Source organism: Leucoraja erinacea, chromosome 35 (genome assembly GCF_028641065.1).
Source record: "Leucoraja erinacea ecotype New England chromosome 35, Leri_hhj_1, whole genome shotgun sequence".
NCBI classification, from domain to species: domain Eukaryota; kingdom Metazoa; phylum Chordata; class Chondrichthyes; order Rajiformes; family Rajidae; genus Leucoraja; species Leucoraja erinaceus.
In genome coordinates, this window is record NC_073411.1 from 7,715,125 (window position 1) to 7,739,008 (window position 23,884).

Sequence of the window (23,884 nt, forward strand, 5' to 3'; positions counted from 1 at the left end):
AATGTCCTTTTTCTCTACAGTTTGTATTTCATTGTTTGAAGTCGGGCAAAGTCAGGCAAATCCATTTTTTCCATACAAAATTATCTTGGAATATTTAATATCAGTAGTCCCACCTGCCCGCGTTTGGCCAAGAGCCGTCTAAACCATACCTATTCATGTATCTGTCCAAATGTTGTTATTGTACCTGCCTCAGCTACCTCTGCTAGCAGCTCGTTCCATGTACACACCACCCTCCACGTCAAAAAGTTGCCCCTTAGGTTCATATTTAATCTTTCCCCTCTCACCTTAAACCCGTCCTCTGGTTCTTGATTTCCCGACTCTGGGCAAAATACTCTGTGCATTCCCCCTATCTATTCCCCTCATGATCTTATACACAGTTAAGATCACCCCTCGGCCTCCTGCACTCCAAGGAGTAAAACCTGCCCAGCCTCTCTGATTACTCAGGCACTCAAGTCCTGGCAATACTCACGTCAAAAGAAAGGAGCTGTCAGTCCTCTTTTTAATCTTCTTTTCCTGACTCACATTGAAAGTATACTCATGATCATTTGCTGCAACTCTGCCCAACAGTCTATTGTCATTTCGCATTTTACTAAACTGCAATTTTGTCTTCCATTTTAACTCTTTAAATTTCCCTTTCCCACACCATTTAGTTTCAATTGGTGTTCCTGCTGTGTAATTCAAAGCACGTTCCTGCTTCACGAGAACAAAGGATGATGCTTCTCTGGTACTTCCTTCTCATTCCCCATGTCTGTCTCACACATTCCCATCCCTTTTGATTAACCAATTCTGCAGGGTGTTTCCTCTTGGAACAAAATGTCCAGCAACCTCCTACCAATCTGATGCATTGTTGAAACCTCAAGATTGTAGCTCATCTGAAGTTCCTGGATGTTCCTCTATCCCGATTCATAACATTTATCAAAGTGAATGCATCATCTGGCTAACCAAAGGAACTCAGTTCTTCATCTATTTCTCCATTTCGATCTTCATTATCTCAGGCCATGTACCTGCCATGACCATCCTTTTCAATGCTGCCCATGTCAGCTGCTAGGAACTCGGCAGCCCCTCATGAATAACTTCCTTCAGAATCAGGATTGGTTCTCATCTGGCCACCCCACTCTAAAACTGTATAGCGTTGAATGGCAGCCCAAACGGATGTAGCATCAGTTTTCTGCGGCGCCACAGATATGTTGAATATTGTTTTACTTTCATTAAAAACCCGTTGCAGAAGAATCAGTTGCTTTTTAGTGTAATAATGTTGAGGCATATTTATCACAGTACTGTGGAGCTAGGGTTACCATATGAAATAATTTATGCATTATGGGCAAAATTGACCAGGTCGTCTGTAAAAACAGAACCTATTAGTTTCCTGTGATCATTCTGTACAGGGAGGAAATGACACAAGCCGGTTACATGGAACATGCTAAAGCTAGTGAGAGACCAAGAAAATTGAACAATTGTGTATAACATAAATATAAAGTGAGAAGTGGATCTCACTAGACCATTGCAGCGTTGCTGAAGGGGTGATTCGACAGAATCTCATAATAAAAACACATGCAGAACAAGGTGATGTACAGAAACAAAGAACTGCAGGAGGTGGTTTACAAAAGAAGACACAGAGTGCTGACACACTTATTTCTCCCATCCCCTTCCACCAACATTTCTTCCTCTAGCTTCACAATATGCAACTCTTCACAACTTTTGTCTCACACCTCAAGTTTTTGTATTCATCTCTGGTTTCGGTTCAACCATCTGTATCAAATAACCCTCCCCACCCGTGACGGCCCATTACCTTCCAGGATTTGCCCTGCCCCATCTCTAATCCAGCTTTCTTCCCCACCCTCTTCCCAGTGTGAAGAAGTGTCCCAACCCAAAACGTCACCAATCAATGTTCTCCTGATATGCTGCTTGACCAGCTGAGCCACTCAGCACTCTGTGTCTTCTCCAGAACGAGGTGATGGAAGTTTCTTACCTGAATGGTACAGCACAGGGATGTGGTCGGTTGAAAGTCTATGCTCACTTCGCACCCCTATCAGTAGAGGGCCCCCACGCCTGGAGAGATTAAACAAATTAGCGTTACTGTCTTATTCAAAAATATTAACAAAATTAAACTTACCAACCTAATCATTTAACCCTCAAGCCTGTTGACATTCATGGCTAATATTTGAAACTAATCCTTGCGCAACAAGTTTTTAATGCAAGTAAAATAATGTTCAACAGATCTGTGGTGAGGCAACAGCAAGGTGCAGAAAACTTATGCTGCACCCTTTTGGGTTGCCATTCAAGGCTATGCATCCAAGATGGCCCACACAGTGACAAAATTGCAAGCTTGATCCTTGGCTGGGTTTTCCTCTCTGCAAAAAATATTATTAACTTCAAGAGCAAATGTCATATCTCCAATAACTGTGGAACCAACCTTACTACATACGAGAAACCCATATACATATACATAAAATACATTAAGCATATAACATAGGGAATACAAAGCATTCAAGATTACTTTGTGTACAGTTCTGCCTGCCACATTACTGGAAGAATATGGTAACGTTAGAAAGAGTGCAAATTGGATTCACTAGGATGGCGACACATGAAACTGCAGCTGCTGGAATCTAGAACAAAAACTGCTGGAGGAACTTAGTGGGCCAGGCAGCATCTGCAAGGAAAAAAATAATCATTGACATTTTGGGCCAGTGTCTCGAATGGAGGTTTTAATTAAAAGAAGAAGATTGGATGGGCTATGTATATTCTCATTGGAGCGTGGGAGGCTGAGGGGTGACTTTACAGAGGTTTGTTTTGTTTTTCGAGGATAGGGGAGTCTAAAACTAGGTTTAGGTTAAGAGCAGAGAAATTTAAAGGAAATCGGACGGGCTATTGTTTTTCCATGGTGGTTATACAGAATGAAATGCCAGAGGAGGTGCAAAGGCAGACAAAATTACAGCGTTTAAAAGACGTACAGCTATTTTGATCAGAAGGGTGTGGAGGGATACTGGCCCAATGTAGAAAAATTGGACGAGCATAAATATGCCTTATCGTTGGCCAGTTTTTGTGCTGATACAGAGAGGACAACTGTGATCACCATTAATCAGAAAATGTACAAAGAATGGTAATTGAATCAGCATTGCAAATGATTGCTTTTTCTTCTTACGTATAGTGTGCGCAGCCTAAAGTTGTAGGACAACTAGTTCTATTTAATTGTGCATGCCAGGTTGATTGCATTCGTCAAAACAGGTTTAAGGTTGCAATCTCCCACCCCCAAATGATTGCTGAATAACCGATAACTCTCGTTATATTTCTAGTATTCTTGGGTTAACTGCCACGTATTATTTTGGAACGTCTGAAGAAGAATAGCATGCAAACCTAATTTGTGCTAGATAGAAAATCCCAAGTGGCATAATCAACTAGGGAGATTCCCCAATCTCTCAATAGAGAAAATTTGGAACTTCAAATAATTTAAACAACATTAAAATGTATTTTGTTAACTTTTAATTAAGTGCAGAGAAAAGTTAGTTTAATAGGGATAGCTGACTGGAATCTTACTACTGACCTTTTAACTCTGAGGAGAAATTCTAAGCAAAGGGGTCTTTCAAACAAAGTCTCCTTTATTGTTGCCTCGATAATTATGTCCAGATATGTTTGTCAAGCTTTAATTAAAAAAATGACTTTTAGAAAATTGTGACTGGTTGGACTGCCTCAAGTAAAGATTTTAATTTGATGAATGCAAGGTCTGGAAAAGGTTTTATTCTCAGATCTCAAAAAGAGACCTAAATTATAAAATAGAAGGAAAGCAAGGCAAAAATATTTGGGAAGCACATAGTACATTGAACCTTGGAACAATAATTTAGTTAATTCACATACAAATTAATAATGACATGAAAACTTTTCCAAAGCAAAAATATACAAGACTACCTTTTCACTATCAGTAAAAAATCTTGAACCACATTAAGTTGAATAAAAAGACACAAATTGGTGGAGTAACTCAGCGGGTCAGGCAGCATCCCTGGAGAACAGAATAGGTGCTGTTTCAGGTCAGGAACTTGCTTAAGGAGGAAGAAGGGTCCCGACCCAAAATATCATATGTTGCCTGAACCGCTGTTACTCCAGTGCTTTATGTCTCTGTTTTTTTTGTAAACCATCTGCAGTTCCTTGCTTCTATGACTAAAGCTGAACACAGCCATGACATTGGCAATAGCGCCAAAACCAAATGGTTTACTTAATGTTGTGTTAATTATATTGGTAAATTAGCTGATCTTTAAATTAAGTGGCTGTTGTTAATATTTTACATCAAACTGTGCCATGTTTAGTCCTTGGTTGTCTTAGTGAACTGATGTTATTCTAGGGTCTTTTCCCTTGATAATCCACCCTTCTGAACTAAGTGTACTGCACTGCATTCCCCAATGAGTGAATGTCATCCTGATGTTGCACTCATGCTGGCCAAACTGCAGTATGTCTCCTTTAAGTTGAATCAAACTCAAGCAATACAACCCAAGAGCCAGTTTAACTCGTATGATAAAGTTGCATACATAAATTGCAAACTCCAGTGAAACATGAACACACTCAAACCATGGTTTTCAATAAGGAGTTTCACCAGAAACTTTTTCCCATAATTGATCTCAGAAATGTAACATTGACTTCTCGGTGGCGCCGTAAGTGGCAGCCTCGTCAACAGCCTGTCTCGTCCCTTTCTTCTATTGTTGTTTTTAGTCTGTTTTAATTATATGTTTTAGTGGATCTTTAGTTTTTGTATTATGTGGGTGGTGGTGGTGTTGTTGGGGAAACCTTTTTTTATCTCTTCCCTCGACGGAGATGTGACTTTTTCCGTATCGTATCTCTGTCTGCACTGCGGCCGTGGAGCCGGCGGTCCCTTTGTTAGAGATTGACTTTGAGAGTTCCAACCGCAGGGGCTTCGACCGCCTCGATCGCGGGAGCCTCAATCGCCCCGTTGCGGGGGATTTGATCGCCGACTGCGGGAGTAAAGGAGGAAGAAGGTAAAAGTTATTTGTCTTCCATCACAGTGGGGAATGTGAGGGCTCCGAAAAACAAGATGGATGTGCTGCCTGCGCTGGTGGGGACTCGGAGGGATTGGCGTGAGTGCAGTGATCTCGGTGTTTGCGGGATATCGCGCCATGAGGACATCCCGGAGTCTGGTGCGAGTGTGGACGGCTTTCTGACGATTCGGGCGGACAGTGACTAGTGACAGTGGTCGGTACAACTCTGGTCACATCACGGTGAAGGAGCGTGTGTGTGGACCGGACATTGAACTGATGGCTGTGGGTCTCCGCTTGTGCTGTGTGCCCGAGGGATTCTCACACGCCACTGTGGTGGCTGCTTATGTTTGATCTTGATGTAGTTTTGTATCTTGTTGCTTTTTTGGTATGACTGTATGGTAAATCAAATTTCATTGTACCTCGGTACACGTGGCAATAAAGGACCATTGAACCATTGACTTCCTTGATGTCTCCATTAGATCTGATCCCCATAATACATTTCCTCTAGCTACTTTCAAACCTCTTTCTATTCTTTCAACTTGTCCGACAGTGCTGTTAGTTACATCATCTGAAATCCAAGTTTCCATAAATTTATCACCTCAGGAATCAAACCTGCCACGGCACCACATTTATATTATAAAACAAACATATTATAATAAACATATTAAACACAATATAAACCTGTCTTCCGTTCAGCGAGGAAGCTATAACATTATCAGCATGTCCCAATAGTGCCTTCCTCCCCCCAAGAAATTGACTGTTAATATATAATGTCATAACATATAATAACATTTTGCATCGTCAAGCCAGAAGTAGCAACACAACAAATCTACATACCTAGTGCAGACAGCTTCACCCGGGTAATGGACACTCTTCAGTACAAGAGCAAAAGCACCTTCCTGTAGAACAAAACACAATCTTAAACTGAAATATAAAAAAATAGCTTCTTATCTAATCAAAACTAAACAGCAACTTGAATCCTACACTTTTCCTTCTGTTATAAGTTTGATAAAGGTTACACCCGAAGCGTGAAACCAAACTGGAAATCTGATCTGAATTATGATAATATTGTCGGAATGGCCAGGAGAATTTGGGCTGTGCTGCATTCAAAGAATGTGTTCCCAGTCATGACATAATATTTAAATCAATGGAGCACACTGAAATACTCATAAAGCACGATTACAACAGAAAGGGCTTTGATTTCATTACAAACCTAATTGGGATTGTTCACAAATATCAGCTATTCAATGAGGGCTAGGTGATCAAGCAGCAATGCTGCTTCATGCTTACAATTTACTTTCAATGGTGATTTCTTTTTAATGCTGGTGCTGTTTTAAATATTCATTTTGTATGAGAATGTACCAGGCATTTTTAGTAAGTGTAGATGACACGAAAGTGTGTGGCATCCTAGATAATGAAGATGGTTGTCAACAATTGCAGCACGATCTTGGGCAGGTGGGCTGAGGAGTGGTTAATGGAGTTTAATGTAGATAAGCACGAGGTGTTGCATTTTAGGAAGTCAAACCAGGGCTAGACATTAGTCAATGGCAGGGCTCTGGGGAATGTTGTAGAGCAGAGGGATATAGGAGAGCAAGAGCATAGTTTTTTTAAAGTGGTGTTACAGGCAGATAGGATGGTTAAGGAGGCTTTTGGCGTAGGAGGATGAGGGGTAATCTTACAAAGGTGTATAAGATCATGAGGTGAACAGCTAGAGTAAATGGGTAAATGCGCAGTATTTTAGCCAGAGTAGGGAAATCAAGAACCAGAGGGGCAACTAGGTTTAAGTAGAGACGGGAAAGATCTAATTGGAACCAGAGGGGAAACTTTTTCATACAAAGATTGGTGGGTACATGGAATGAGCTGCCAGAGGAGGTAGTTGAGGCATACTATACCAACATTTAAAAGACATTTGGACAGGTACATGGATAGGAAAGGTTTAGAGGGGTTTATGCCAAAAATAGGCAGGTGAGTCGTGCAGATGGGACATCTTGGTTGGTTTGGTAAAATTGGGCCAAAGGGCCTGTTTCCATTCTGTATGACTGACTTGAAGATTTCCAACACCAACTGGAAATTGCAATCACAAGAGAGAATAATAGTCCTCATGAATTTTACAATTCAATGTGCAACATCAAAGCGGTGGGTAAAATGCCCTACTGTATTACCTGGATAATTTGGGAATAACTGCAGACAAGATTACTTCTTTTTGCAAGCAGAAAAATAAATGCTGGAATTTCCAACAAAATTTCACTGATTTTTAGTGAGATAATATGTTAAAAATAAGTAGATCTTTTAAGTAAAAAGGGAAAAAAACTTACTTGCAAAATTGGGATAAAATAAAATTATAAAAGGTTTCTAGACCTAGATAAATTCCCATGGCAATGCAATGTCATTAATTCTACAAGCCATTAAATAACCTGTTTGGAAGTTCGAAAGGTTAAATGGTGATCTAAATCCCTTTATCAATACTCTAAGTTTAGGGTGAGCTAAATTTAGAATATAAACCAACATATGTAAAACATGTAAAAAGGATTTTAACGTTACCAGTTGTTGAATAACCCTCTCCACCAGGGTGGCAAAGCTGATGTCATCCTCACGGTTGTCGTACATGTATTTGACCAGCTTTGCAATAGATTCGGTGTCAGTGTCAGATTCAAACTCATAACCTTTGCTTTCCTGCAATAAGAGAGATATGTCTTGAAGAAATTGACACATATGCTTAGAAATGCTCAGGGATGGCACAGTGGCGCAGCAGTAGTATTGCTGCCTTTAGGCACCAGAGACTACGGGTGCTAACTGTACGGAGTTTGCACGTTCTCCTTGTGACCGCGTGGGTTTTCTCCGGGTACTCCCGTTTCCTCCCACACTACAAAGGTGTACAGGTTTGTAGGTTAACTGGCTTCAATAAAATTGTAAATTGTCGCTAGTGTGTAAGATAGTTCTAGCGTACGGGGTGATCGCTGTTCGGCGTGGATTCAGTGGGCCAGAGCCTGTTTCCATGCTATATCTCTAAAATCTAATTAGCACTTAGCTTCTGCCACTAGACGGAGGAAACAAACCTCATATTTAAATAAGTTGGCAGTGCACTGTGTTATAATACAAGTCCAACAAACACAGCTGGTTAGACTGTGTGATGCAATGCAACAGACTGAAATCATACTCAAAGATGGCAAGGCAATCCATTTTCAGAACTGTGCTGCACAGATGACAGAATTGGAAGACAAATGCCAATTAATTAGATGCACAAATGGGAACTGCTGTTGTGACAAAGATCTGAGGAACTGCAATGAGGCCACTTGGTGGGCTGCTGTACCACCACCCCAACCTCGCCTCCCCACCACCAGCCGCCTGTGTTCACCTATTACCCGTCACTCGGTTAGATCAGAGGAATAAAAGATTTTTAGGGCAAATGGCAGCACTTTTAACAAGGAATATGAACTAACCAATGTATCCTACTTTTCGTAAATAGTTAACACCTTGCCGTTAAAGAAGTTACAGCAATACAAAGGGTTAATGCTGCCTGATAAGGGCAGCAATCAATACTAAATAGGTATGAAACACACTGGTATGGAAAATGTTTTATGTATTGTTTTTCTCTACCCTCCTGTAGAAAGTCCTCAAGGGGTCTTTGGATAAAGGGGAAATCCTGTAATTATACCATTGTGACTTTTTTCACGCAAGAATGAACTCTGAACTCTCTGCCAAAAAACAAAGTTGAGGTCATTTCATTTAGTGTTATTATTTGAGTTAACTGGCCCTTGTGGAAGGGGATCAGGGGGTATGGAGACAAGGCAGGTACGGGATACTGAGTTGGATGATCAGCCATGATCATATTGAATAGCGACTGATCACTTTTGCGAATTTAGTGCACCTTGGGAAAACCTGTGAAATGTAGGTCAGTTAGTAAACCTATTTAATTATTTTGAGGTACTGCACCATGATGTAATAGATCTTTGTATTTTGGATATGATACCATTTGACTTCCAGAACTGTATGTGGAAAAAAAGCACACATTATAGAATGATACCTGAAACTCTGAGAAAGGATATGGAATCAATGGCAGAACTAACAACTGTTTGGGAGTCTTTAATTAAATAGCGACTGGGAACTTTTGCGAATTTATTCAAATGGGAAATCCTGTGAAATGTAGGTCAGTTAATACTTCCAAGGATCTAGGCTGGTGTAAGAGATTAAAAATGATTGACATTTTCCATCTCCTAAATCCATGCCGTCAAATCCAGAGTGCAAAATTTTAAAAGGGACGCAAACACTTGGGTGAAACAGCACCTGAGACCACCCATTTTTAATGTGTCTTAGCGATTTAATGTAAAAGTAACAGTGGAGGCCCAAAATGATTTAACTATCCATATATATATATATACATACACACAGTGCACTAAAAGGTAGCAGTCAGGTTCAAAAAATTCAGAGAGGTTAATGGAATATTTGTCCTTAAACCTGAAATGTAGAACTCAGATTTGAGTAAGTTTTGCTGCAGTATTCAAATCTTTAATAAATCAAGTCTGGAGCAAATTAAGAGAGTTCTGATAATTGCAACTTAAAAATACGAGAGTTGTACAGAGAATGTTATCAAGGTATAAATGATTCAATTTAAATAGAAAGTGCATTAAAAAATATGCCTTGGAAAATTGAGGGTTAAGACAATTTTGCAGTCAAGCAATGGAGTCATTGTCAGAATCATACAGCACAGAAACAGGCTCCTCAGCCCAGCTTACCCACACCAACCACATTTACACAACTCCCTCCTGCCTGTGTTTGGCCCATATCACTCTAAATCTTTCCTATCAAAGTAGCTGTGCAAATATCTTTTAATAGAGTATTCAGAGAAAAAATATTTCCAAGTTCAAGCGAGTTCAAGCATAAGGACATAACATCAATAAGGACATAACATCAAAGAACAAAACAACAAAGAACTTAGGGAACTTTGTTGAATGCAAAAAGGTTGGAGCTCTCTCCCAAACGATGCTGTCGATTCAAGCTGAAAGAATCATTTTATATGCCCATTAAGATATGGAAATAAGGCTCATGGGTACAGATTAGCCACTGTCTTACAAAATGGCAGAACAGGTTAGTGTTGAATGATCTGCTCCCTGCTCCATTATTCCTAACTGTTGCAGACTGCTGTTGACCCCAATCCGACTTGGCAGCATTGCTTCATGAACTTTTTTTGTTTTAACACCAAATACCAGGTTAAATATTCTGTGCAATTTGCCAATTAGGTTCTTAAAAGAGACATCTTTGTATGAATCAGAATGCATGATAATCCTGCCCACCGGCCGTCTCTTTAAGGGATTCTATCCAACTATGCTTACAATCAGCTAAATTGCTTTCATAATTGGCATATTGAAGAGAAATTGTAGGGTCTCCGATTATGATTGAAAGGAACAGCATCACAATGTAGCAATGCTTCAAGAAGACAGCTAGCTCCAGAGCTTTTTCTGGGTGCTAACAATGGCGATCTACAATTACTGCATCTTAAACCAATTACACACAATGTTATGACTCTTCATTGACTGAGCATAAAGGGAAGAAAATTCACTGCATTCAGGAATCTTTAAAAATAAAATTTTGATATGGTTGATACATCTGCCATTTAATAACAATCCGAGAGACCAAGAATTTTTAATGGCCCAAAATATTAAGCAGAGAAAACTAAATTAAGAATAACTGACTTTATGTCAAAAATTGTGTGAAATGACAAAAACACATGGTACCAGAGTTCTCCCAATCCTAACATACCATTACACATCTCCAACGAGTATTTTCAATAACAAGGACACTGTACATCAATACCAAGACGGCTGTCAATACTTTAAAATACTACTTGTGGCAAAGGACAGTTAAGGGAACAGGATATTGCTTCCAATAACCATAATCATTGAATGAGTATATATAAAACAGGCAATATTTGAGAAGAGAGAAACAGAGTTAATGTTTCAGGTCAATTAACTTTTGTAAGCATCTCTGATTGTTTTTTGTATCGTTGTATTTGGTTTATGGTTTGTATTATGATTAAAAGTTCAGTCTTTTGCCAGGGAAGTTTCAGGGTAGAGAATTAAGGTGAAAGCTATGAGACAAAGCTACAAGCTTCCAATATACTCAAGAGGTTCAGTAAACAGTTGGGGTCAAAACATACCATTCTTCTTGTCGGAGCGATGTGGATGACTGTTGAGTGAGTTGGGGACACCGTGAGTTGCCCAGCGTGTGTGCGCAATTCCAAGATGTACCTCAAATTCAATGTCCAAATCTATGGCGTCTTGCTCTGAAAAGGAACAGCCATTATGACAATCTCGATCTGAGATATTCCATTTGCAAGAACAGATTATTGAATGAATTAATACCTTATTGTCAAATGTGACAAATCACAGTTAAATTCTTTGCTTGCATACCTAAAGGTCCTCCAAATTGCATTAAACCAACTGATAATTTTTTTAAGTTTCTAATCTAATCAATGCGAAGGACATGAGATTGGAACTGAGATAACACTGATCCATGAAAACTGACAGACAAAGTTTTGTGGAACACCTTGAAATGAATAGCTTTCATTTATTATCATCACAGTGCAAATGATTCACGAATTCAAGCCCTGGGCACCAATCCCAAATGTTCTGCTTTGTGGTTTAAAGTAAATGCAACTAGTGTGGATTCATTCTAAGTAACGCATTCAATGCTTTCTGTCTTGAGTAGTTAGATTGTATCACAACCTATCCCAGCCATGACTTCACTGCAAAAAGGGAACTGTGCAAGTTTCACAGCACTTCTAAGTTTCAGATTTTATACTGATTCTCAGCATGGGATCATTTGCAACTCCATATGCTGTTACTATTTGACAGCCAGTATTTCACATATGTAATCTTTCCTGTCCTTGCCCAGCATATCTAACCTTAAATAATTTAAAATAAAAATCAATAATATTGTAAAGATAGAGACATACCTGGAGATCCAAGAGCAGGAACTTTACTCTGCTATTTCCCTAGACTGGAGCAGGATGGTTCAATGGTGCTTTAGGTTCAATGTTTAATGGAGGCATTGCAAACCTGCCCTCATATCCATTTGATGTAAGTAAGCGCAGAATTGAATAAGTCACTGAACCTACCACATGCTTGTGGGACAGGATGTCCAATGGAACATCCACAAAATCTAAAGGAAAACAGACATGGGCATTCACAGGATGCCCTTTCTGGGATGCATGCAGTACATGCCTCAAGATTGTCTGCTCAAGATCAACAAAACATCCACAATCTGAACAAAGTCCAAATTACTAACCAGGTCAAGCATGGTCTCAAACAATTCGACATGTCCACTAAAAAGTGAAAAAAAAACTATGCCCAAAAGTGACTCGATTATCTGGATTATCCATCCCACCCTGTGTTTGTATCTTAGTTAAATAATGCAACATATTGGTTTTATTGTTTTAATTAGGAACATATTAAAGCTGAAGGTTGAGCAGAAGATTAGAGTTTTCGTTGGGCACTTTCTGATCAATAATTAAGCATCCTGACAGTTTTTAAAGAAAGGCTTGGAACCAATCTTCTGCCTGTCTGTCTTTTTGTTGATGATGCAATGAGACGCGACTGAAAAATGGAGAGGAAAATCAATCCAAAATAACTTAAAAACTAAAACATAAACTCAGCATTCAGTTAGGAGTTGTAAATAATGTCAACTTAGTTGTCTAACATGGAATTGCCACGGATTTTGCATAGTTTTCCCTAATTTAAAAAAAACCAAACACTTTCATTATCATTGCCCATTTCTTGTAAATCAAAACATTGCATTGTGAGGCAAAAAAACACTTGACTGGACAAAAGAATACCTACTCTCAATTGCATCTTCCAGCACTTTGACTTTCCCACTCTTCTTGATCAAGTGTATCTGACGCGCATTGTTTTCCCAGTTCTTGTCATTTCCGCCATCGATTCCAACACCTGGCAAGAAAAGAAAATTTCATCTAAATGCGAAAATATTTCCAGAGCCTTCAAGAGACAAATGATAATTGAGATTTGTACAATACTGAGCACTTTGCCCTCCTCCCCCATCCCTACCAATTATTAGTACCTTCCTTGTCTACAGTGCTATTGATCAGCATTTCTACACGTTAGTGAATCTCCCCAACTGATTTAACACTACACTTTGCCATTCCTCTTCTCCAGTCCCTTACCATTGTTCCAACTTTCCTGTCAAACTTGCCCTATCAGCAAGATTACTGGAATGTTCTGGATCGAATATATTATTTTCTCTCATCAAATGCTTTGAAAATGTATCGCCCATTTACTCTTCTGATCATTAATCAAAATGATGTCGAAAGGACAGGGGCCATGCCAAAACTTGTTCTCATCGGCCAAAATATCCCAGCTACACCAATCCCACCTGCCTGCATTTGGTTCATATCCCTCCAGACAGATAGACAAGAAGTGACTCAGCTGGCGTCCTGGTGCCATTGCAACAACCTGGAGCTCAATGATTTTATGACAGTTTAATTGATTGTAAACTTTAGGAGAGCACCCCTCCCCTTCTCCTCTCTCACTATCAACAACACCAGTCACATCTCTGGAGTCATTTAAGTTCCTTGGAACCATCATCTCCAGGGACCTTAAATGGGAGGCCACCATCGACTCCACAATCAAAAAGGCCCAACAGAGGATATACTTCCTGAGGCAGCTGAGAAAACACAATCTGCCACAGGCAATGATGGTCCAGTTTTATACTGCCATCATAGAGTCTGTCCTCACCTTCTCCATCATGGTCTGGTTTGGCTCAGCCATCAAGCATGACATTCGGAGGCTGCAGCGCATCGTTCGATCAGCTGAGAAGGTTGTTGGCTGCAACCTTCTCTCCATCGATGAACTGTACACTGCAAAAGCCAGGAAGCGAGCGGGCAAGATCATCTCCAACCCCTCTAAACCTGGCCATAAAGTCTTTGAAGCACTTCGCTCTGGAAGGCGACTCTGGACTGTCAAAGCCGCCACAGCCAGACATAAAAAGTTTTTTTCCACACACAGTAGCTCGACTTAACAGCCAAAAGTCTGTAGCCTCCTTTTGCTCTGGTATTTTATTTCATTCTTCACGTGTTTAAATTATGTTTTATTTTTAATTGTCTACTGTATATCGTGTTATTACTTGAGAGCAATGCACCGTCAAATTCCTTGTATGTATACTTACTTGGCTAATAAAATGTATTCAATTCAACCTGTCCTATCCATGTACCTGTCTAACTGTTTCTTAAATGTTTGGACAGTCCTGGCCTCATCTACCTCCTCTGGCAGCTTGTTCCATACACCCACCAGCCTTTGTAGGAAAAGGTTACCCCTCAGATTCCTATTAAATTTTTTCCCCTTCACCTTGAGCCTCTGGTCCTCAATTCACCTACTCTGGGCAAAAGGCTCTGAGCATCCACCCAATCTATTCCTCTCATGATTTTATGCACCTCTATAAGATCACCCCTCATCCTCCTGTGCTCCAAGGAATATTCAACCTCTCCCTACAGCTCAGATAGGTCCTGCATAATCAAATGATGCTCCCATTATCAAAAGGACAAGCGATAAGAGAGGAGTTCCCGACTTCCTCTCCTCCCTAAGAGTGCAATTAATATCTGTGTTTACCAGCAGAGTCGTATCCTCTGTATTCAAGGCGCTGAAGTCCCTTGATGAGAGTTTCGAGGATCTCCCTTCTTGTGCGAGGTACATGATAGTTCAGGTAAGCAAAGATTCCTTTGAATAAAAGCACAAGGAAGTATTTCACAATTCTGTCTTCCCAATTACTGACAAAATAAAGTACGTGTGCAAAGCAAGTACAACAGGTTTACTTCCTTTCTCAACCAAGTGCGGGTGATGCTGAAGCAAAAACATTCCGATGATTCTAGGCAGAAGGTCATGGAAGAAATATCAAACAATTAGAACGCCTTGCTTTGTGCATGATGACCAGTTGACTTTCTCGTCATTATGCCACCAAGTTCTGCCAATTTTTAGTAATACGACAATGGGCTGAAAAACTTGCACCTGAGCAACATCTTTTTTGCATCACACAAGCATTTTGATTCTTCGAACATTGGGAACTATTGAAATGATGTTCAGAATGCCAGCTGGAAAGGGACTCAAGTTGATTTAAATCTACGCCTGAATGAATAATATGCCAGTCCATTTTCTTACATCCACACAAAACCAATAGAAGCAAGCCAATTTCATATGTAGTTTGAAGCTGCCACATATTGATAACCACCACTTTCATCTTCAACTTGTCAAAGTAGCCACTCTGTTTAACACTATTCCAATCTGACCACATTTTTCAGTATAAAGTCTGTTAACTTAACTGTGGTATTAATTTTAAGCAATGTTACTTCAAACCAGTACCTATACAACAGTTACAGTACCAACTCCTGACCTGATTCGAAGCCACAATGAAGCTGTGAGACATTACCTGGCTTCCTCAAGAAACGCCTGACTTATACTCCAAATTTCACATTAGTGTATGTGTTTCCACACACACATTTGAATTAATTAAACTGTCTTAAAATGCAACCAGGCAACTTGGATCATGCAAAAGGAATTCACCAGCAAACCAAGTAGGATGTCACTGTTGTGAATATAGCCAATGGTATTGACTAGATGCTTGCCCGCTATGGTAAGTTGGGTATGGCAAATTGGAACTGGCATGGGAAGGATTCCAAACCAGTTACAAGGCACAAGGAGGATTCTGTATTGACGACATTGCGATCTGTCAGCTTACTCAAAAATTTCTCAAGAAAGCAGTTTTATTGCTTGTCGACAATGACCTGAATTGTGCTGCAGAAGGCTCAGCTGATTAAATTTATTTATAGACCATGTAATAGCGCACGACACAATGACGCGTCTATGCATCTCCGCACAAAGATGCTTTGCAAGAAAAAGATTTGAAAGAAGGGTTTTCTTCCTTCATGAAGGTGTTGCCTCTTTAGACAGTAACAGATGCCCTTGGCTTCTTCATGCATTAAAATTAGACTACAGGTAGGAGTACTCAATGCATGCCTTGTATCAAGACTATTCAACCATACACTGCGGAACAGTTGAGTCCAATCTGATGTCCACCTGAGAAGGTCACTGCCTGGTTTTCACTCCTTAACACATGAGAAAAATGAATAACTACAATGGTACCATATGACATTTCTTTTCCCCTATATTTCAATGATCATGTGTGTTCTACTTCACCCATGCGATTGATCCCTGACTTCAGGGTAACAGAACTTCTAAGAAAATGCAGCAATTATTCAGAAATGCTTCACCAATTATGTTAATTCAGCTTGCTCAATAACTACTTCAAAACAGTCATTCTAATTACCACATGATCGTGAATTTCACTGACAAGGAAGAGAACTAGGCAAAGATTATTAATCTTACCATTCCATAAATGAGCATTTGGCCTCTAGTACTTACAGACACATCATTCTGTAGTTTATAAACATTTCCTGAAACAATCTCTTCAGATTTTTCATTTGAAGGACATGAATATGAATATTGCTGGCATTTATTGTCCATTTATATTTGTTACTGAACTTAGAAGTAAATTAAGAGATGCATGTGTTATAGATGGTTTTCAAGGCAATCTGAAAATTTAATAGCCTACGACATTGAGCCTAGTTTTCATTTAATCCCAGTTTAATTTTACTGCTTGAATTTAAATTAGCCAGTGCCAAGATGGGAATTGAATCACACCAAATGCTTGCCAGGGCAATAACATTAAAAGCTTCATTTGATTCTCAGTTGTACTTGACCATTACTTACTTTAAACTAAATAGAACAAAACTTTCCACTTGTTGCTTTGTTACTAACTTATACTTTGTATCCAAGGTACGTTATAAAATAACAGGCAAAAAAAGTTAGTAATTTGAGGAATGTGGAAATCAGTAATCAGCAGAATTCAGATTCAGATTCAGCAGAATTAGGAGAAAGATCATGCTCTCAAACAATTAACACCACCTTTATATATTTGTAGATATACAAAAAGATAGAAAAAATAAAATAGGTAGAATTGATCGCCTCAGTGCATTTTGTCAGGACTGATAGGCGTTAAATATCACAAGAGATTTTTACCTAACAAGGGAGGGGCTGGAGGGAGAAAAACTAGTTCTTCTGATGTAACAGGTTTAAATTAATTACGCACAGATTTTGTGGGACCGGGATATTTATCCTCACACCGCTCCCCTCAAACAGCAATTAACATATTGACAGTATGATGGAAGCAAATTCCATACAACCTTTCAAAAGAAAAATGCACTTGCAAATTAGAAAAAAAGCATCATTGTGGCTAGAAAGTAGAACAGATTTTCCTAAAAGTTGGCGTCAGCTTGCATTTCAGTTTCAACAACCACGTATTAGCATATCAAAAAGGGAATTTGTTCTAACGATTGTTGACCTTCAATCAAGAAACTGCAGAAACAATCAAAATGTTTACTTATCTCGAAGGGTACAAGTACAAAAATGTTGTGCTTAGTTAATTCCTCCAGAAGTTGCTGATGCCTTTCCTGGCAAGTCCACGGACAAAAACTCTTTTATGCTCGTTTTTGCTACCCAAGACATCTTGAATCTTAAATGAGTGTCAATTATAGCATCAACTAGTTACCCAGCTACCCACAAGCATGATTTGTATTTAATTTCACTCCCCTTTTATTCCTCAACCTGCAACAAAAGGGGAAATATGCCAAATGAAACCACAGATGGAATCTATGTCTTCTCAGGTCCATAGGCTGAACATGCTAGGCACTTCAGATTGTATTAACTAGTAATCTAAATTTAGAACATAATGTACTCTGCGCTATTTCATCAAAAACTCAAACGACCAATGGGACAAAACTGATCTGTGTTGATTTAATTCAATTTTATTACAGCACGAATGAACAGGAATGCGTGGCAATGACTATAATGAAATATCCACCAAGCATTTTATAAAGTGAAGAACCAAAGGTTATAAGGGTAAATAAGAGTTCTAAGTAGATTGTATATACAGTCATTGAGCTACAGATCATGGAAACAGGCCAAGTTGCCCATCTGAGCTAGCTCCAATTGCCTCCGCTTGGTCCATATCCCTCCAAACCTTTCCTAACTGTGTTCCTGTCCAAGTGTCTTGAAAGTGCTGTAATTGTACCCATTTCTTCTATGTTCTCTGGCAGCTCATTCTATGTATCTGCCCCTCAGGTTGCTTTTAAATCATTCCGTTCTCACTTTAAACCTACATCCTGTAGCTTTAGATTTCATCTCCTGGGGAAAGGACTGTGGCTATTTAATCTATCTATGCCCTTTGTGGCTTTATAAACCTCTAGTCACCCCAACCTTCTACGCGCCAGGGAAAAAAGACCAAGCCAGTCCTGCCTCTCCTTATATACCAAGCCCTCCACACCGAGTAACATTGTCACAAATCTTATTTGCACACTTTTCAGTTTGAATACATCCTTTGGCATGGTTAGAAAGTTAGGCTGGTTAACAGGAAAGTGAGAATTGATATATATGGATCCTGGCTCTGACCACACACTCACCCCACTATCGCAACACTGGGTCCTCGGCCTTGATAGAGTAGATGATTTCAGTAGTGGGAGAATGTAGAACCAAAGGACAAAGCCTCAGAATTAAAGGATGTATCTTTAGAATGGAGATGAGCAGAAATTTATTAAGCCAGAGGGCGGTGAGTCTTTGGAATTCATTGCCGCAGACAGCGGTGGAGGCCAAATCATTGGGTATTTTTAAAGTGGAGTTTGATAGGTTCTTGATTAGTAAAGGCATCAAAGTTTACGGTGAGAAGACAGGTGAATAGAGTTGATAGAGAAAAATATATCAGCCATGATCGGATGGTAGAGAAGACTCAATGTTGTTATATTCCAGATGCTGGCTCTGTTCATACGGCCAATCCTTATTTAGGACTAATGAGTGAGCCAGGTGGTAAGCAATTAGGACCAGTTTTACTGTATATTGCATTCTGTACTCATGATGTGGTCTCCTCTAGACTGGAGAAACCAAATCCAGACTGGGTAATCGCTTCGTAGATTACCTCTCTTCAGTCCGAAACGGAAACCTTGAGTTTCCAATTACCTATAATTTTCCATCCACTCCCCCACTGATCTGCCCGTTGCCTCTTACATTCCCTCAACAGAAACTTCAAGAACAGCATGCCATTTTGTCTACAAGTTGTGGCCTCTAGCACTCAATATTGAGCTCAACATTTTCAGATAACCTACTGGCCTGCTTTCCTGTAATATTATACATCTGTGATAGCACCTTTGTTTTCCCTCCACGGATACTTCCTGATCTGCTGGACATTTCCATGATGTTCCTTTTGTGTTTAGGTTTCAGCAACAGTTAACCGACATTGCACAGCGTTAATATATCGGTTCTTTTCTTTCTAGCAAACTACTCTCAGTAATCTATAAATGAGTATAAGAATTATCCAGGCAACTCATGTAACACCATATTACAGATATTCCCTTTGTCCTGTCGATTTGTATCTTCACCACCCTCTCTGCAAGTTCAAGCTAACTTATTTCTCACTTTTCTGGCTGTGATAGAGGATCTCTGATTGAACATTGCCTCTGCTCCTCCTTCCACAAATGCTGCCTTGCCTAATGAGTATTTCCAATAGTTGCTGCTTTAATTACAAAATAATATAGATAGGCTAACTGAGTGGGCATAAGTGGGCATCTAGTATATAGAGTATAATGTGGGAATTTCTACATTTTGGCAATAATAAATTAAAACAATGAGATGCAACAAGATCATGTTCTCATGCTTTATTCACAAAAGGCTAGTGTGCAGATAAAGCAGCAGGTAATTAGGAAAAATAACATTACAAAATTGTTTCTTGCTAGAGTAATTGAAGACAAAAGTAGGAAGGAGACACAAGAGACTGTAAATACTGGAATCTTGAGCAAAATACAAAGTGCTGGAGGAACTCAATAGGTCAAGCAGCATTTCTGGAGAGAAGTGGACATGTTCTGCTTCACTATGCAGGGGTTCAGGACACCATATCTGGATAACTGCAAACAGTAAAAGTCTCCTTACTTAAGGAAAGATGTAACTGTCTAGGAAGTAGTTCAAAGAAATCTGACTGGACAATACCTGGAATGAGTAGTCGATCACTAAGAATATTTTAGACAGAGTAGGTTTGGATCTGCTGGCATTTGGAACGAAGGCCAACTTGATGGAAACAAAGATTCTAGGATCCTAATCTAGGGGTCTGAAAAAGGGTCTCAACACGAAACGTCACTCATTCCTTCTCTCCAGAGATGCTGCCTGTCCCGCTGAGTTACTTCAGCATTTTGTGTCTATCTTCGGTGTAAACGGGCATCTGCAATTCCTTCCTACACATTCTAGGGGCATTGACAGGGTGAATGTGGCGAGTATGGTTCTCTTGTGGGAGAAACACTTTAAAAGTAAAAGGTAACCCGCTTAAAATACAGATCAGGCAAAGTTTTCTCACAAAGGGCTGATTATTTTTACGGTAGAGCCAGGGAGACTCTCGATAAACCCTTTTTGAGATTTCAACCTTAAAAAAAAGGGTTTGGTCTATCTAAGCCCTCATAATGTTATAATCTTCTACCATATCTCCCCTCAACCTCAGGCATTCAAGAGAAAACAATCCTAGTCTGTCCAACCTCACCTTTAAGCTAATACCCTCTAATCCAGGCATCATTTTGACATGTATGGAAAAGGGATTCAAAGAATAAGAATAAAATAGTGAGTGTTAAAACTTGTACCTTAAAAAACAGAAGAAATGGAGATATCCCAGGTGAAAATATTTAGTGGTACACCACATTTTGCAGGTGAGCCAGAATAATAACACAAATTACTTCTCAGAGCCATTTGTGCGAAGGTGATAATTTTGAGCAGATCAGCTAGAATTAAAGCCCTGTATTAATAATGACTAGCATGAAAATACTGGATTATTGTAAAAGCCAATGCAATTCAGAAATGTCACGTGGAAAGAAATGCACCATCCTTAATCAGTCTGGACTAAACACAATCCGGGAATACCTATGTGCTTAATTCTTAAATGGGTAGTAAAAGTACGTTTAGAGATGGACAATAAATACCAAGCTTGTTACCAATATCCACATTCCATAACCATTTATTTTTAAACAAAATCTCTGCGTATTTGAATTTCTATGTTACTTCTCTGAGTGGGAAGAATCTAGGTTCTGGGAATATGGTTTCTTGGAATGAAAGTAGCTTTTGAGGAAAACCTTGAAATTGAAATGGCTATTATGGCATCCATGAATTATAATGTTTCAACTGAAAAATATTCAGACCTGTGCACATAAAACCTGACAATAATCAAGATCCACAATATAATCTCCACTATGAAATCTGCAAACTAACACAAACAAGAAATATCGACACAAAATGCTGGAGTAACTCAGTGGGTCAGGCAGTAATCCAGGAGAACATGGATAAGTGATGTTTTGGGTTGGACCCGAAGTTTCCACTGAGTTCAACATTTTATTCAAATGGCAGCACTTTCTGGATTGCTTGAACAAGTCAGCTTATATATTTTTGTACTCCAGTCTGACTAAATTACTCAAAATCAAGCATACCAACAACTCAATAATAGTTGCAGAATCAAGTCAAGAGTTCTTTATTGTCATATGTCCTGAAATGGAATAGAAATGCAACAATAAAATTCTTACTTTCAGAAGTCCAACAGATGATCCAAAAGACGCAAAAAAAAAGGGAAGGGGGGGGGGAGAGGAAGAGAGAAATAGGTGCGTCCAGATGGGGCACAGGGGAGGGGAAAGAACCCTAACCTCAAGGAAGAAAAAACTGGGAAGACTGGGTATTCAGCTGCAGGAAAGGCAAAGTTGTCCATCCATCACCACATGAGGAGCACCTTAGTTTCAGCCATGGTTCTATTAGTAGTTGTACTGTCTGTTTGTTAAGGAAAACCCCCTTCTTCCCTGTTCCCCAGCTGGACTCACACCTATTTCTCCCCTATTGCCCCACCTCCATTCCATCCTCTGGCTTCACAATTTGCAAGTCTTCAATCCTTTCATCTTTGCCCTTTGCCCAATTGCCCTTTGTCATCATTTAAAACAAAAACAATTATCATGTCAATATCTATTTGTGGAATGCAGGAGTGTACAGATTGTAATATTTACTTTATTGCCGTGACTACATTGCTTCTACATAACTGCTTGTGCAGGAAGAAACTGCAGATGCTGGTTTAGACCAAAGATAGAGACAAAATAGGTCCATGGGTCAGGCATCATCTCTGGAGAAAATAATAGGTGATGTTTTGGGTCGAGGCACATCTTCAGCCTTTTACACTTCATCCCATCCTGAATTTCCTCATCGTTAAGCATCTCCAATCTTAGACACATCCTGATAAATCCCTTCTCCAATCCAGTGCAATCACATCTTTCCTGTAACGTGGTGATCAGAACTGAGCCCGGCCCACATGCCGAGTGGCCTGACCAGTGTTGCAGGCAGTTAGTTGTAAATGAGACACATATCCAGAAAGAACCAACTGCAGCACTTGATAAAAGTACACTGTAAAATTCAGCATGCAATAAGGAATACAATTGTCCTGCTGAATGGTGGTGCCCCCCCACCCCCTCCCTCTGCTGTCGTCTGTAAAGGGGGTGAAATGCTGGCTTTGACCATGGCCGGTGGAGTGACCATCCCCCCTCATAGCCGAGCCCGGAGATGGCACCTCGGTACCCAGAGGATCGCTCGGCCCAAGTAGAATTATGCATGCAATAAGGAATACAATCATCCTGCTTGACTGTATGGTGGCTCCCTCTCCCTCCCTACCACTCCTTTGCCCTCCCCACACCTCCTTTGCCCTCCGAGTTGCTGTCTTTGACCTCCCCCGGTCCTGGAGACGGTCTCCCATCCCCCCCTTTGCCGAGCCCCCAGCCTGACCTCCTTTACCCTCCCCACCCCTCGCCCATCCCCTTGTGAGGCGGTCGAGTTGCTGTCTCTGACCATGGCCGGTCTGGAGACGGTCTCCCTTCCCCCCTCATACTATAGCCGAGCCCGGAGCCTGAGCCATGGGTGCGGGGGGCCCGAGAGGATCATAAGTGATAGGAGAAGAATTAGGTAATTCGGCCCATCTTCGGAGGTCTACTCCGCCATTCATATTATGGCTGATCTATGATCCCTCCCAACCCAGCCCCATTCTCCTGCCTTCTCCCCTCATAACCCGACACTCGATCGGTGTCAGACGATTGATTAGTCAACCAGTTAGTAGTTCGTCAGTCAGTCAGTCAGTCGGCCGGCATCAGGGCCTCGCCACTCACCACACATCCTCGCCCGCTCTCTCTCGCTCGCGCTCGCGCTCTCCTCAACGCACACTCGACGCCGCCGCCGCCTCCTCTCCTCCTTGTCCCGCCCCCTTCCCCACCTCCCATTGGTCGCACCCCCTTCACAACGTCACCGCTGCCTGCTTCACCGCGACGGCCCATTGGTCGACGCCGCCGTCGCTCCAACGAGGGAGGAGGAGCCACAACGTCCCCCCCCCCCCCCCCAGTGGGCGGCGCTTCCATTTGATTGACGTCTCGGCTGGAGACGTGGCACCAGGATGTCCTGGGCAATCGAAGGTACACAATCGAAGTCCCACCTGCCCTCATTTGGTCCATATACCTCCAAACCAGTCAATAGACAACAGGTGCCGGAGTAGGCCATTCAGCCCTTCGGGCCAGTCCTATCTGAAGAAGGGTTTCGGCCCGAAACGTTGCCTATTTCCTTCGCTCCATAGATGCTGCTGCACCCGCTGAGTTTCTTCAGCTTTTTTGTGTAACCAACTATCCATGTACCTGCCTAGCTGTTTCTTAAATGTTGTGATAGTCCTGCCTCAAATACCTCCTCTGGCAGCTTGCTTCATCCCGCTTGGAGTGCATACTGTCGTTGTGTCCTTGGGCAAGACACTTC

General features: G+C 40.6%; 1 protein-coding gene across 1 annotated transcript in view; it reads right to left on the reverse strand.

The window, feature by feature from the left end:
• Positions 1–23,348, reverse strand: part of LOC129713281 (glutamine--fructose-6-phosphate aminotransferase [isomerizing] 1-like) — a 55,251-nt gene extending 31,903 nt beyond the window's left edge. The window contains exons 1-8 of the mRNA XM_055662231.1: positions 23,254–23,348; positions 14,600–14,707; positions 12,818–12,925; positions 11,137–11,262; positions 8,953–8,968; positions 7,524–7,746; positions 5,820–5,881; positions 1,970–2,049 (exon numbers count right to left, since the gene is read on the reverse strand). Coding sequence (XP_055518206.1) covers positions 1,970–2,049; positions 5,820–5,881; positions 7,524–7,746; positions 8,953–8,968; positions 11,137–11,262; positions 12,818–12,925; positions 14,600–14,707; positions 23,254–23,260 — 730 coding nt within the window. The 5' untranslated portion in view covers positions 23,261–23,348. The remainder of the gene's footprint in view (positions 1–1,969; positions 2,050–5,819; positions 5,882–7,523; positions 7,747–8,952; positions 8,969–11,136; positions 11,263–12,817; positions 12,926–14,599; positions 14,708–23,253) is intronic.
• Between the last annotated feature and the right edge of the window lie 536 nt (positions 23,349–23,884).